Raw genomic sequence first — 16,919 nt, 5'->3', positions numbered from 1 at the left:
AGTCGCCTAGCACTACCCGGTTCACACCCTCTAATAGCGCACTTATATTAGGGTGGTATCCAGCTGAGCAACTGGTGGCGGGTGGTATGTATACATTGACGATCTCATGGCAAGAGTTGTATTTGACTGTTGTCACACTGCACCGTATTCTGGACCGACAAACAGATTTAGGCTAAAATGAATTTGTATCATTCCCGTCTATTACTACTTTTTCATCAACAACTCTTTGGGAAATTTGTATACTGTTACAACACCTACTAGCTTTTCTAGTAAGGGATCGATCCCCATAATAGGAAATAATATTCAGCCTCATTGCGTAAGTCGTAAATTAGGCTAAATTGTACGACTCGACAACAGTAGCATTGTCTATTGTCGTACTGAAATAAGTAAACGACCAAAATCGTCGAAAACTATACAGTACTGCCAAGTTTTTCCGTTTTAATACACTATGTAGTCGAGTAGAAATTTTGGGCAATGACGTGAAATTTTCGATACGATTCGACTTTCGAAAAACGACTTGCATTTGGGACGACTCTCGCAATGAGGGTGAATAATAGATTGGCGTTTACACATATGTTAGTGTTTGGCCGAGCTTCTCCTCCGATTTGTGGCGTGCGCCTTGATGTTGTCACACATAGAGGAGGGACCTACAGTTTTATGCCGACTCTGAACGGCGGTTGTATTTTTATGAGAAGCTGTTTTTCATGGCAGAAATGCACTCGGAGGTTTGCCATTGCCTGTCGAAGGACGACCGCTGCTAAGAAAAACTTTTTTCTAATTTTTTTTGCGATGTTGCTTTGACCAGGGCTTGAACCCAGGCGCTGCCGAGTGGAAGCGAGCACTGCTTACCACTACACCACAGCGGCCGTACAATAGGAAATAGCCACTAATAAAATGTGTATTGCATAAAATGATGTGGGAATTATAATTCTGTGAAATACATCACAATCAATCAAAAAGGGAATTTTGCATTTTTTGGGCTACGGCTTTTTGTATTTTATCGACGATGTGAGATAAGGCCTTTTTATATTAAGGTGATATATACTTTGTATATATGAGCAGATTATTAAGCAAATACACTTTCCGATTTTAGTTTTGTAATTTTACGTTCCTCTAAACTTATACGAATTCAATATTTTAAATAGTTAATGGAATTCTTTAATAACTACTGTATAGCTGCATATATACAGCTTATTTCTTCTTTTTCTTTCCGTCGTCACCAATACTTGCCGGCGGCTCGATATTACGTGGTTTTTGCCAATTCAAAGGGTGTCGGCGGTAAATTGGCCACGGTGGAATAGTGATCTAACAAAATTTGTACATAAATCAGTATGTGAACAATATTCATTACTGGGAGGAATTCATCATAATACTTACAATAGATGCCAACAAAAATCCTGCGCCCAGAATATAGACAGTTTGTGAAAATTGTTGAATGATAGCACCCCAAATCAGTCCCACGATACCAAAAAGTGTTATGATGAAGCGAGAGAACTTCTCAGCCTTGTGCTGACCCTCATAGTCCTTGTATAGAGAAAATAAGTTGATCATTATTTTTCCATGCAAACAAATAACCTTATTTAAAGAGTACCATATGAGTTTGTATATTAAACATTTTATTTTACGGCTTTAAGCTTGTTTTTGACTACGTTGACAACTTCCGTACAAATTAGAAATGGAAAAATATAGACGATACTATCGATATATCGATGGATTGTGTTTTCAAAAAATACCATCGGTGTTTTCAAACTATCGATACTGGATCGAATGAATAAAAACAAAGCAATTGCTTTTCTTAAAATTGCATACCTTTTACTTCAATTTTGTTTGAATAAATCGAGTAAAGTGTAAGAAATTAAAAAAAAGCAATTGCTTATTTTTTATTCATACGGCCCACTATCGGCTGTATTGTAAAAGGCCGTTCGTACTAGACGATTTTGCGTTCAACTCAGTTAAACTAAACTAAACTAAAGTTAAATTTTCTAAAAAAAAAGTTAGCGATTTTTTTTTAAAGCACTTGCATCAAGTTACAACCGCGACTCTTGCATTGCTATCTTCATCGTCATCCGGAACCTCAAGATCTTTGTCACAAACCTTTTGGTATGGTACAAATTTCAAGTATATTCACTTTTCAAATATTAGGGACCTGTGTTAACAATAATTCGTGTATACAATTACTTAGTTTTTAGTTATGTTTGAGTGTAATAAATGTATATTAAAAGATATTGGCCCGTAGTCATAGTCAAAATAAAGTCGACTTTAAAGTTAGTTGCAGCTTTTTGACATAATTTTCAATGGGATATCTGTCAAAAAAGCTGCAACTAACTTTAAAGTCGACTTTATTTTGACTATGACTACGGGCCATTGTGTTAAAATTTCTTTTAAATACGTAAAACGCAGCATTTTCTAAGTTTACATACACATCCGATAACGAAAGTCGAGGTAAAGAAGAAATAAGTCAAGCAGTTTCTTCAATGATAATCACGGATCTTCAACCGTCATTGAGCCGAATGATGGAGCATTTATTAATTTATTTATCCCCAGTTTCATTAATAAATTTTAAAATTCATCATACTGTTAAAATTTAATATGACACATTTTCCAAACAAAATTTTGTAATTTTAAATTTTAGCGGGCTGATAAATCTAAAATTGATTGTTCCCACCTGGCATCAATGTTACAGATCCTATATCTCCCATCAAAAACAGAGCTTTATATTCCTATATAATATAACATATCTTTGCAGCCCAGTATCGTCTGTGGAGTCAGAGAGAGTTTTAAGTTCGACTGGATTAACTATTAATAATAGGCGAACTCTGGAAAATCTTTTTTTTCAGAAGAATGTTTAAACAAACGAATAAAGAGAAAAAGGATATGGTACATTTAGCTTATCAAAGCTAAATCTTTTAATAAAATTTAAATTTTTCTGATAAATTAAATATGACCGATAGTATCGATATATCGATGTTTTGGTCAATACTATCGGCAAATATCGATAGTTACTACTATAGATAGTTTTACACCTCCAGTACAAATCAGACAGCTGCTACTTCTTTTTCCGGCTTGTAGTCACAATAGTAACTAGGATTGAAACGATACGAGCAGTGTTACCACAATTATTATTTTCCGACCAAATTTGGTCCCTTCTTTTTCATTTGGTAGGTTGGTAGATTTTGGTAAGATAGTTTAATTAAGTTTTTAAATTCTTAATTATAAAAATTTATATATTTCAAACGTAACTTTGCCTATAAATATTTGCCAATTGTACCTTTCAATTATTTGCCAATCCTGCCTTTAAAAATAAGAAACTTAATTGGTTTGGCCACTGATGGAGCCAATGTTATGGCTGGGGACTTTGAAAACATTATTAAGTGCAGAAACCGATTTATTTTTTATAAAGTGCACATGCACTCACTTCAGCTTTGCTCAAGCTACGCTTGTAATAAATTGCCGAAAAGCATTGAAACACTGTGCTGCGACATACATACATATCGTGTCCTGGGTAAAAGATTGTCGTAAGCGTCATACGTACGTGCGTAACATATGACAATCTTTTACCCAGGCGACGATATGTAGTTTCGTTTCCCACAGTCCAAAGAGAACACATGAACGGAAGAAATATCAGGACTACTATTTGGTAAAACCCCACAAAATTTTGGGCATATCACACTATGGCTAGAAAGCGTTGTGTTATGAATAGTTGAGCAATGGGATATTTTGAAACTTTATTTTATTTGCTGCTTTTATGAAGAAACGGTATGCGATCTGCAGACCTGGCAGAAGGAATGTGTTGCAAAACCAAATTTCTATCGTATATTTTGCCCATAATTAACAATCTTCACAAAGAGTTTCAAGCTGAAAGCTCTCGATTGCCATAGTTATATGCAACCATCAAAGCACATTATCTCTTAATTTTGAGTAACTTTACTAAAAAAGGTGCGATCAGTAACGATATTAATATTGATTTTAAAAAGAAAGTAATCATATCTGACATTTTTATTGGAACGAAAGCTGAGATGTTTATGGAAAGCAGTGATAAAATTCTTGAAGGTAAAACCAATATACTAAAGTTTTACATAGAGTTTTTGGAGCGAATAAATTTAAGATTTGATTTCAAGCGTAAAGATTTAAATTTTTTCCAAATAATAACACCAGCTGAGGAAGTTTCTAAAGAAGATTTATCAATTTTACCTCTTTTGTTAAAGTTTTCCCCATTTTATAGATTCCCATCTTCATATAATAACCACGCAGTGGAATTCACGGAGGCTAAGGCTTTCTGCACATTGGTCGTCCAATCATAATTGCTTCATCGTCACAATCATGACGCAACGATTACATGACGACTACCGATTACATGACGACTACACTTTCGCACACTCGGTCGTGATATTTCTATTCATTTGGCGTCTAAAAATTCACTTGGAGCAGGTATTTTCTGTTTATCTGGTTGTTCGGTGTTCAACATCGATATGATGCTGATAGAAATCTGGATTAATTTGTGATCACCTCTGTTTGTTTTGTTTCCTAATTAAGTGTGGAAATTATAATTGACAACACCGGCAAATGAATATATACACAAACAAATGTTTGGTTATGGTTAAAACAATTCAAGTTTTTGTATTGAATTTTCGGTTTAGAATTTATGTTTTCCTTTTCAGTAGGGGTTTTTGCACATTATCTTTTCCGTGAGAATTTATCGTAATAGATACGGATCTGAATAAGCGACTGGAACACGGCTGTTTGTCAAAAGCATACGATTTCGAACTCGCGTAAATGTACATTTGCTAAATGCGATAGCATGAAAGCTCTTCGAAAACATATGTTCGAAAGTGCTAAATGTTGCATTTTAAATGCAGCAAAAACGCTGCTTTACACTGTACCTACATTTATTTTTTCTTGTTTGTTTTAAAATGTACAAAGTACATATATGTATGTATGTAAATGTTTTGTATTCGAAACATTTAATCTTAAATAAATGAATTGTACGCTTTCAGAAAGCAGTTTTTTTAATTGAAATTGATTTGGTAGCTTGTAAACGATTTTGGTCGGATTTGGAATGAAAATAGGTAGGGGGAAAAATGGTTAGTGGCAACGCTGGACACAAGTAAATACAAGTACATACTCGATACTTTTCGTCCGATACCAAGTAATTTTGGTATCGTACCGAGCTTGTTTTTGACTACGTTGACAATTTCCGTACAAATCAGATAGTTGCTACTTCTTTTTTCAGCTTGAAGCCACAATAGTAACTAGGAATGAAACGATACGAGTAAATACAAGTACATATTAGATACTTTTCATCCGATACCAAGTAATTTTGGTATAGATACTTTTCAACCAAGTATCGAGTAGGTATCGAAAGAAATATTCGTATCGAAACCTAAGGCAAATATTGCTTCGGAAATTTTCCCGCCACTGCTATTCGTAATCAGCCTAATCCTAAGTTTCATTTTCGACCGAAATCGTTAACGTGGATTCACCATGGGTGGATTTAAAAAAAATCTGGCAAATTTGGTTGCGCGCGGATCTCACGGTAAGGCTGAATATGAATCGCCCAGCGCTGTACGGCTGCTTAACTCCCAGCGAAAACCAAAGTCGATATCGTCGTTTAAAGTGCAAAACCGCGTATGTGAGGTTGCATAAATTATTTTCTAGAGAGTAAAAACCACCATATTTCAAAATGGTTCTCTCTTTTATAAATAAATCGCATTTCTGGCTAGTATATTTCAGAACGAATGGATAATGATAGAGACAGGAGCTTCTGTGAGAAAATCAATTTTTTTGCAGCAAATGTCAGTTAGGCGGTTTTGCAGAATGGCCATATGCGGTTTGTACTTTAAACGACGATATAATGCAAAGTACACATGATCCAATCGCTTCTATAAAGTCAATGTAAAATCGGAGCCGTTGTCGATAGAGAGAGAATCACAAATCAATTCCGTCGGTTGTCAAACGCGCACTAAGTCCATTTTTCGTCACGCAAAAAACATTGGTGGACAATGCTAATAAGACGGCATTTCTTTATTCATTCTGAACGTTTGGAATACTCTTTTGTTTATTTATTCTTTAGAACGTTCCTGATGATACGTTAACCTATTGTGGCGAATACTGCGGCAACACAAAGCGAACAACGAGAAATAGGCAGAATGTTCGAGGAATGACGTAGAATGTTCCACAAAGAGAAACGTCAAGTTGGATGAACACTGCGAACAGCGAGAGAAAGAGAATGAGCGATGAACTTCAGAACGTTAGAGAGTTGGCATGAGTGCGAGCGCAGGTATATAAGAGCCACGACACAGCGGAATTGGAGAGTTACAAGTCAGCAAGCTACAAGTAAAGTGAGCAGAAAAGTGAGTTGCGAATAAGCAAGCTATAAGTTTAATTGTGTTAACAAGTTTTGTAAGTGTTGTAATTGCTTTAACGAGTATTGTAAAGTGTTTTTACGGTATTAGCGAGTATTGTAAATTGTTTGTTGTACAATAAAATTAATTGTACTACAATTTGGTCATCGTTAGCATTTATTTAAAAATACAGCGATACAAACCGAAGCATTTGTGAAATCCGGATAATCGTAACAATTGGTGCCAGAAGTGGGATTGTTAAATAAATCCCGAGGGACAAACTACTAAAAATGGCGAAAATTCAGGACTTTAAGATTGAGGAACTCAAACAGGAGTTGGAAAAGCGTAATTTGGCCACCTCCGGAAGAAAAGTGGAGTTGTTATCCCACTTGCGAGAGGCTATGGAAGCAGAAGGCATCGACGTGGACAAATACGACTTTCAGGGTAAACCCGACGATACATCCGCAAAATACGAACAGAAGCATGAGGCTGCTTGTTCGTCGAAGGATGTGCAGCAGACATCCGGGGAGGTTGAAGAACAGCAAAAGGCTCCTAGTTCACCAACAGCTATGGACATGAACACGTTATTGGCTGCAATTTCATCCCAGCTACAAGCACAAAAAACATACATGTCATCACAGCTGGATGAATCGATCACGCAGCTTCAGGAGTGTTTAGTCAGAGACAATGGGCAACTCAAAAAAGACAGGACAAAATCGAAGGAAAATAGGATAAAATCGAGGAGCGGCAAAATAAAATCGAAGCGCTTATTAAGGAAAAACAGGACAATGTCGAGGCTAAAATGGACGAGTTGGCAGGTCGTCTTCGTGATTTGCAGTTGAATCGTCCAGCTACTTCGACGAGCGCACCCAAGGTAAAGACTTTATCCTTTGACGGCACTATTCCTTTCCAGGTCTTTAAGCTCCAGTTCAAAAAGACGGCTACAGCAAATCGTCGCATTGAAAGGACCTGCAGCGGAAATCTTGCAGACTATTCCCGACTGAGAAAGGAACAATTACGATGCATTAATGGGTGCAGTGGAAAGACGTTATGGTAGCGAGCACAGGAGACAGATTTACCAGATGGAGCTGGAGAATCGCTCCCAGAAATCCAACGAGACTTTACAGGAATTCGCCTCTGAGATTGAAAGGTTGGCTCATTTGGCAATTGGAGACGCATCTGGTGAGCACCTTTAAAGGGTAAAAATCCAGAGGTTCATCAACGGAATGTGGGACATGTATACCAAGCGAGAGACATACGCGAATCCAAAGGCAACATTTGCTGAAACCGTCTCGTATGCTCAGACACGTGAAACGGCAGCACTCCTAAGTAGACCAGCCTAAAAAGCACATCGCGTGGAAGTGGAAACACCGGACGAGACAAATGAAATGCTGAAGAAGCTAATCCAACTGCTGGATTTGCAATTTAAGCAAACCAGGATTCAGGCTGATCTGCGAAGCAAAGCACTAGACTGCCACTGTGCAATTCAAATCTAAGCACCTGTTGGCAGTATAGCTTTTTTGCAAATTAATTTTCGCAAAAAGCTGGCAGGATCGCCATGTATCGAATGAAACAATTCATTTATGTTTTAATTGTATTGAATTTATTTTACTGAGCAACTCAATGTCGCTTTGTAGGTTCTTTTACAATTGAATTCTTAGCCTAACATATTGGGGTATTTATGGGAAATAATTGCTGCATAAGCATAAATAAGCATAAGCATATGAGAAATAATTGCTATATATTGCTAATATTATAAATAAATTGAAGCTTAAAGTTAGTTTGTTTGACGGTTTGGCACGTGTGCCTGACAATGCGTGAGTTCTATATTCAAAATATTCAAACAACTGAAATATGAAACCCTTGTTGTTATGAATAAATTAAATAATTATAAACGTTAAGCATGGTCGACTTTCAGTTACACTACAGTATTTCTGAAAACTACCGTTATATGGGAGGTAGGCGTTATCGTCCTATTTTGCCCATTTTAAACACCATCCGTCCTACGCTCAAAATAAGTACACATACCAAGTTTCTTTAAGATATCTCAATTTGTACTCGAGTTATCGTGTGCACATACGGTTACTCTTTTTATTCTGATCATTTATGTATACATTTGTCTATATCTATCTCGATCCGTTTTGCCTGTTACAAACAGCCGTTATGTGAACAAAGTTATAATACCCTTGCGTACAAGTGCGCTCGTGTATAAAAATACTTGACATCCGCATTCGCATTCGCATCCGCGGATGTTAGCGTTTGAACATCCGCATCCGCATTCGCATCCGCGGATGTCTAAAATTCCGCATTCGCAACATCCCTGATTATAACATTGAGCGATTTTTTCTACACGGCGTTTCTAAGACGTAATTGTTGGGTTCAACAGTTGCCAGCAGTTTCGTAGCAGATGAGCTAAACAGCTACGTCTCATGAAAGTGCCCAATAATTTTCATTTAAAATATAGTTCCAGCTATAACAACAGAAACCACATAAATAAAAGTTTCAAAGCTTGCACAAGATTCACAAAAGTTAAATATTAACTTCAACTTTTTATTCAGAATCTTTATAAGAATTTCGGGAATGTAGTTGTGTAGCAATTTTAGTATAATAAAGTGCAAGTTTTAAGTCACTAAAACACGACAAGTCGCATTGTTAAAAGTTAGTGAATCGCACTACTGTTCTCCTGTATGGAGGCCTACCGTTGTTGAGCTGTTAAGCTATGGAGTTAGGACACATAAATAATATCCACGTTAGGACAACTTGTCTGACAGCGCTGGGATAAGATGAAGCGATCGTGCTTCATTTAATAGTACTAGTATCGCCCAGTTGTCGAAATTCGAAATTTTTTCATACACTTTTAAATTTTGCTTATCACCAATATTGACTCCTTTATGCTAATGACTATTTTGAAGTCCACCACCAAAATTTATAGCGAATTTATAGGAAAACTTAAAACCAAATTTCTTAGTAGCTTTCGAAGTTATACCGAGAAAGGAACCTCAATTCTCATTTACAAAAAATATGCATATGCATGTATTTGTATGTACAGATGAGATGCCTAACGGTTCCTCACTGACTATTATGTTAAACAAATACCAATCCAGACTGTAAATACTTTTTTCGATTATATTGGTCTGAGAGCCCCTTGGAACGTTAAAACTAAATTGCCAACATCTGCACAAACTCCTCATTCTTTTCATCAGAATCGAAGGTGTAAAACAAAATATAATATTTCCTTCTCTAACGGCGGATTTACACGGATTTTGTCAAGATTGGGCTTAAAGCCCAATATTTTTGCATCACATGATTAGGCTACCGAATTGCACCCAATTTTATGTTGCTATTGTGTGTTCTAAAGATGAAGCAAATCTGACCATACATTTTAAGGATAGCTCTCAATTAGCCGTGCCCCCTGGCATATCGGGACGGTACTGATTCAAGATGGGCAGTATCGGGGAGGTCTGTAAAAATTTAACGGACGGAACGGGACCAAAATCTTTTCCCGATACTCCCGATAAAACCGCAACTTCCGCAAATTCAGAAAATCTTCCTTAAAAAATTTGTATAAAATATGCACTATTTATGTTTTATTGAGACAAAATGTACAGCAAAGCAAAACAAAATAATTGAAGGATACCGATCTTTCATAAATTTTTTCTAATTTAAAATTAAATTAATAGAGATAGATTTCGTGGCCCCCGGCCTGCGGTAAAATTCTGAGGTTACAAATTGAATTTCGGGATCGGCGGGATCGGAACTTAATATTTAGTCAAATGCCCATCTCTACTCTCAATCCCAATCCCATCAAAAATCATTACACAAAATAACAATCAATTGAATGATTTTTGCCATTTTAAGTGTATATAGATGTAGGTGTATCAAATTTCATTACCTTATCTATCATAAGTGGTTCCAGATATAAGCGATATGGAAATCTCCCTTTCGAATACACACCACTTTTCGCCATAAGTTCGGTAAAGATAACATATGCAGCTGTGTCAAATTTCAGAACGTTAGCATAACCGGTTACACAGATAAGCGAAATGCGAAGTTCAGTGTGAGAGGTGCCTCGCCCCCTTTTTCAATATCTACCGCTTTTCGCCTTAAGCACGTTATTGATAGCGTAAATACCTGTGTCAAATTTTAAGGCGTTAGCATAAGCGGTTCCAGAGGAAAACAATATGAGAAGGAGAGTTTGTGTGGGAGGTGCCACGCCCTCTTTTTCAAAATCTACCAATTTTCGTCGTAAGTACAGTATTGGTAGCATATGTGGTTGTGTCAAATTTCAGGACGTTAGCATAAGCGGTTCCATAGATAAGCGATATGAGAATATCAGGTTGTATGGGAGGTGCCACGCATTTCTGGACTAGAGGAAGTTATATCCTTTAAATTGGTGTATGTTTCATTGAAATCGAGTGAGCGGTGCCTTCAAAAAAGGGATTGCAAAATTTTCTTGTGGCGTATTTATATATAGATGTACAAAGTTAAGATAGTTAGCTCATCGAGTCTCGATAGTTCATCGCACGGCGTTTAAGATAGGATAAAATGATGGTTCTGGCGGGATAAGTCACGGCCTGTAGGATCTTAAGGCAAGCTTGGACTAGGTGAGATTGGAAAAGATCTCAAAGTTTGTATTCATTAGGAAGAGAGAATATATCAAACAGAAACTCGGCATTGCCTTATAAGTAAAGAAGCGGTACGGCTCCGAGTACCATTTAGTAGATGTTTCAAAAACTGTGAGAAGGAGGCGACTGATTCCCAATTCCTCTGCAACTGACCAGGAGCATGTCTCGGACCCTTTGGCCGTCTTTTTTGACGACCTATATGGAGTGACGAAAGTATCTACGAGATTCGTCAGAGACTCTAAATGATTCATATCTCCCTATATATAATATCCCAGTTATGTTATCAAAACAGCTCTTCCACTTTAGGACAACGTGTGCCATTGGTTGGTCACACCTATGTACCTACCTACCTACCTATCCTAAAAAATCGAGACTAATAGGCGGCATAGACGGTGCGTCTGACTCGCGAGTCGGTTTGGATGTGTTAGTGAAAATAAATATGTGTTAGTTACACCGATATGACTCTGAATGACTCAACTGTGTGTAGTCGGAAGGCGAGTCAACACGTGAACAGATGGCGAGTCAGACGCACCGTCTATGGTGCCTATGGTGGTCAGTTTCCCGAAAGCAACGCTTTTTTACCTTCCTCTTATTAGCTCGGGATGTAACTATGTAATATTGATGCGCCTAAAAGATGCAGCGATTTCTATTCTCAAGTTACATACCTGATGACAGTACGAATGGCAATTATAATACGGAGGTTTTAGGGTTTTAAACTATAATTTTATTTATTTGATTTTCTTATGAAAACTAACCGAAGGGAAATAACAAATTTTTCTCCTAAATTGCTGGTGAAACCGGCATCCAATGTAATCGTTTTGTGCGTGATTATATAATATTCCTTTATCTAAATAAAAACCAGTGAAGAAATTATTCTTCAGTTTATCATTATTATTAAGGACTACTTTTGTTATTTGATTCAAATTCCCATTACATAAGTCCGATATGTAAATTTTATTCACTTACCAGTTTTAAAATATTTTGGCTCGTTTATTTTTTTTAAATATCCCAACCTATTTTTGAGGTTACTTAACATCGCGACGGTTTTTTACTCGCAAAATTTGTTGATTTGTTTGTATGTATGTATACCAAATGTCGAACGTAAATCGAACTGTGTGAGTAGCGTACTTTAAATTTCAGCGTATTTCGCTGTTGTTACAATCCATCAATAACCGAGTTATTTTATGGTTTTCCGTTTGCTAAATCTATAACTTTGTATGGATTTTATTATTATTTGATGTAATAACATCAACATCCACATTTTGTGTTTGCAATCTTTCCTACCACAAAGAAAACGTGAAAAATATCATTCGGACTAAACGCAAAATATTTCCTAAGCCGACATAGCGGGGATACAAATCATTGTCGTTAGCTTGAACACTACTATGCACCTTAGCGTGGTCAAAAATTGTATGTGAAAACATTAAGTCGGAATTTTTATACCCCTAGGATATAGTATAGTATACCACTACTTTATTTTGAAATCAAAAATATTTAGAGGTTGTTCAAAGCCCTCAATATTTTCCATGTACATATTTTATATGGAATAAAAACAACTTTTCCCAGAAATTATATAGAATTATTGAAAATCAATATTTTTCGATCGGAAAACTCTGTCTATCTTCAGGAGACTCCCATTAATCCAATTGTTTATTTAACGGGTTTTTCATGGTAACTATCCATATTTTATAGGTCCACAAAAAGCCCCAGAAAATGCAATGGCGGGGGACCAATAAAAAAATCGTTTATTTAATGTTTATTTTTTTAACCATATAAACCCAGTTGTCACACTTTGAGCAACAATTAATTGCAAAGTTTTTAATACGAATTTCTATGAAACATTTTTAAGTGTTAATTTGTTTTTTAGCAATTTTTCTCTGACTTTTTTCCATACAAAGTATGTACGTTGGACATTTTTTTTCTATGGAAGAAAACAAAATTTTTTTTTTTAAATCAACTAGGTGGTGAGCCTAGTCGAGTATGTAGAACAAAACAGCATCCACAGAATTTTGAATTGACCCTCAAAATCTTGGCTTAATGTTGAAAGCCTCATTTTGGGTAGGCTGGAGCTTACACTTGGCCCTGACTTCATTTGTACAATAACGTGGGATGAAAATTCGCTTTTTTAGAATTTTGATTGGTAATAGCAAAAATATGGTTCATTATGCTCGAAAAACAATCTGTATGCAAGATGAAAATTTTTGGTCAATATTTTAAGCTCGCCAAAGTCCACCAAACTTCAAGTAATAAAAAAAATTTTCTTAGCTTACTTCGATTCTCTACAAAAAAGGTCCATATACCAAATTATGTAGGACTAATACTTTCGAAGATATTTGCAATTTTAGTAAAAAAAGATTTATTAATTAATGAATTTATTAATTTTTATTTTTTGAGCACATTGAACTTTGATGGACTTGGGCGAGCCTAAGATACTGAACAAAAATTTTCATCTTTCTTTAGAGCCATATTTATGCTATTACCAATCAAAATTCTAAAAAAGCGGATTTTCTTTATCTGGTATTGCGCTTGATTCAAAAATCTTATATTCGAATGTTTGTTAGCTTGAAACTTTTAAAATTAGCTCTGTTATCGAGGACGAGGTAGCTAGATAATCCCACCGTGTTAAATCAAATGCCTTTGGGAATGATGAGCTCCCGATAAAGTTTGTTAAACTCAATTGACCTTATACATTCTTTTTCTTCCTCGTGAAAAGCAGCAATCGTCACGCAGGTGGCCAAGAAATCAGGCGCTTCTTTGATTTCTGACCCCCCAGTCTGGTCCAGAGCCCGTGCTCTACGGCGGTTACAAAGGCTTTAGACGATATACGCGATATATTGGATCAAGGTAACCTAACATCACTTTGCCTCCTAAATTTCTCCAAGGATATTGATTCTGTTAACCAAAATTTGTTATGCGAAAAACTAGTTAAATATTTTAGCTTTAGTGAAACTGCAGTTAAACTTATAAAGAGCTGTTTGAGTGAAAGGTTTCAGAAAGTAAAAATCGAAGACAACTTTCCTACACTTGTGCAGATGTACTCTGGCGTACCACAGGGGTCCATCTTGAGTCCTCTGTTGTTTAGTATTTTTATAAATGCCATTTTCCCCACCTACTCATATGATCGCTTGCATGCTTATGCCGATGATGTGCAACTGTATCTCTCTAATAGATTTGGATTAATATTTGTAATAAACTTATTGACGATCTAAGCTCTATTCTTGCATGGTCAACGAATAACCTTATTTCTCTTATTTCCCAGAAGTCCTGCGTTATCCCAATCTATAAAGATAAGATTTCGGTATCTCAGATCCCCACGTTACTTATTAGTACAGATCAGCTTAAAGTTGTCGAAAAAGTATAAAACCTAGGGTTCATTGTTAACTCAACACTCGGATGTGATGACCACATTAATGATGTTGTTAGCAAAATCTATTATATGTATACTGCGTTGTCTAAGAGTAACATTTTCCTATGTACCGTTAGATACGAAAAGCAAGTTGGCAAGCTTAATTGTTCCTTATATTACGTACTTTGAAATTGTTTATAGTAATGGGGCTTTCGCGCGAGGCGATTTTTCAGGCAACTTTTGGGTTCAATTGTTCAATTTATCTAGCTTAAAAGGTGTTCGCACGAGGCTATTTTGCGTTCAACTTTTGCATTCGACTCACGCAGGGTTGCACGAAAAAAAAATTGAATGGCTAAAAATATCAAAATATAAAAAAATATCAAAATATTCGCCATAAAAAGGCGTTTGCATTGTTCAACTTTGCATTCTACTTTTGGTTGAACGGCTTTTCAACTAATCGATTTCAACAAAGTTGGTCGCCAGCCAACATTTAGCCATTCAACTTTTTTTCGTGCAACCATGCGTGAGTTGAATGCAAAAGTTGAACGCAAAATAGCCTCGTACGAACACCTTTAAGCTAGATTCACACTCCCTCAACAAATTGAACATTGCCTTCGGCTCTGCTACTAGATATGTATATGGTTTAAAAAAGTTTGATCGCCTTTCATCTATGAGAAACTCTTTACTTGATTGTGATTTAAACATTTTTTGAAAGCGCGTAATTGTATTTTTATGCTTAAACTTATTAATATGTACTGAGAGACTGAAATACCTTTAAAATAAATTTAATTTTTCGAAAAACACACATTGCTTTAGCCTTATTTTTCCAAAACTCAGTTACTTATGCACTTCAAGTTGTTTGAATTTTGTAAATCTATCCCAATATATATAATGTAATGTATTACAGGCTAACCTAATATTCACGCACGCCGCCAATTTACTGTCAAAAATTTCTCATGCACATACAACTTGTATGGGACCAACCGAAATTGAACGGCGTGCGTATGAAGCTAACTCAATTTCCAATTTTTGTTCTGCGTGACATTTTGATTTGACGTTTCGCTCAATGAAATCAAATGCAAACGCACGCAAGCCAATTTCGGGTGACGCAAAAAAACAAATTCGACGGCGTGCGTACCAAAACGCAAGCCGCGAATATTAGGTTAGCCTGTTACTTTATATCTGTTTTCCGTTTACTATTGTTCCGTAATTTCAACTTGTAATTGCCATGTATGAATGCCCTTCCAAATGATTTTATTAGGCTTAAGCAATGTAATATTAAATAACTAGGTTAAGTCAACATATATTGTAATGAATTAGGCTCAAGAGAGCTGTAATAAATAAATAATAATAATAACTTCAAGACTGTGTTTTTGTTTATAAACGCGGGAAGACTATGGAACGCCCTTTCCTTGCTTTGAAAAACTCGTTACATAAGGGTAATTTCAAACAGCTCATATCTATTTATGTATATATACGGGTGCATTTTTAGACCAAGTTGTGCATTACAAAACTTGAAAAATGCTTTAGAGGATATACATTTTGAACCGAACCGAGCCATTTTTTGGAGTAGTTTTCGGTTCGGTTTTGGTATTTTAAAATAAAAACGGTTCGGTTCAAACCGGGTTTGCGGCCCTGTAGTGCGATTCACTAACTTTTAACAATGCGACTTATCGAGTTGTAAACTAACAATTTTTGTTGTTTGCAGTAACGATTGTGCGTTTCACTAACTGTGCTGCCGCTATTGGACACAAATCATTGCATTTGCCAAGGCGCTCGTGTGAGCACACTTCACAGACATTTTATGTGGAAGAAAATGCGCAACACAAAAAACATTCTAAAAAATCAACGGAAACTTTTAGCGACTTCAAACTTGCACTTTATTAGACTAAAATTGAATGGGCTACAAAACTGCATACCCGAAAATCTTATAAAGGTTCTCAATAAAAAGTTAGAAAGCTTGGAGGATATATTTTTAAGTTTGACTCATTTTTGTGAATTTTAAAATTTTTAATAAATACACATAAGTAGCAAACGCCATAATTTTGAATTTTGTTGCCATATTTTACACGTAGCTGTAAATAAAAAGTTTACAAAAACATTTAACATGAAAAAGAATGTTAACATTAAAAAAAATTACTGTATGCACATTTTGTACATATTTATTTTGAACACTGATTTTATTATGCTAGTGTCATGATGGTTAATAAAGACATTTTTTAAAAATATTAACATACATATATGATATTTATATTTTTAATAAACGATGTACACGTATTAAATTGAAAACTTTAATTATTCAATTCCTTTAAATTCAAGGCATATTCAGTTCCTGTAAAATTAAAGAATAGACTTATCATCTTTTAACTTCCAGTTTTCTATATTTGTTTACGCCCTATTGGAAAATGATAACCGGAACACATATAGACAAGTTGTAACCATATATTTTTTTTGTTATTTAATTTGTATTACTTGTTTTAATAGTGTATTCTGCATATAAAACCGTATAAACTCTAGTTTTAAAAAGCTTGTGCAACATTTAAATAAAATTCAGCAAACTTTCGTAAAACTTCAAGTTTTTTATCAGAATAATAAACAAATTATGTA

At 35.6% G+C, this 16,919-nt stretch overlaps 1 protein-coding gene across 1 annotated transcript; it reads right to left on the bottom strand.

The window, feature by feature from the left end:
- Nucleotides 1-1,034: 1,034 nt before the first annotated feature.
- LOC118734711 (signal peptidase complex subunit 1) lies at nucleotides 1,035-1,749 on the bottom strand. Its single transcript, XM_036464418.1, has 3 exons — nucleotides 1,592-1,749; nucleotides 1,378-1,524; nucleotides 1,035-1,305 (listed from the first exon to the last, which is right to left on the bottom strand). Exons 1-3 carry the CDS (start codon nucleotides 1,613-1,615, stop codon nucleotides 1,192-1,194), a joined length of 285 nt encoding a protein of 94 aa, XP_036320311.1. The 5' UTR covers nucleotides 1,616-1,749; the 3' UTR covers nucleotides 1,035-1,191.
- Between the last annotated feature and the right edge of the window lie 15,170 nt (nucleotides 1,750-16,919).

The sequence above is a fragment of the Rhagoletis pomonella genome, unplaced genomic scaffold (assembly GCF_013731165.1).
Source record: "Rhagoletis pomonella isolate Grant_MI unplaced genomic scaffold, Rhpom_1.0 Rhpom_scaffold_00002, whole genome shotgun sequence".
NCBI classification, from domain to species: domain Eukaryota; kingdom Metazoa; phylum Arthropoda; class Insecta; order Diptera; family Tephritidae; genus Rhagoletis; species Rhagoletis pomonella.
Note: the sequence above shows the minus strand (reverse complement) of the source record. Positions and strands in the feature narration are given on the sequence as shown.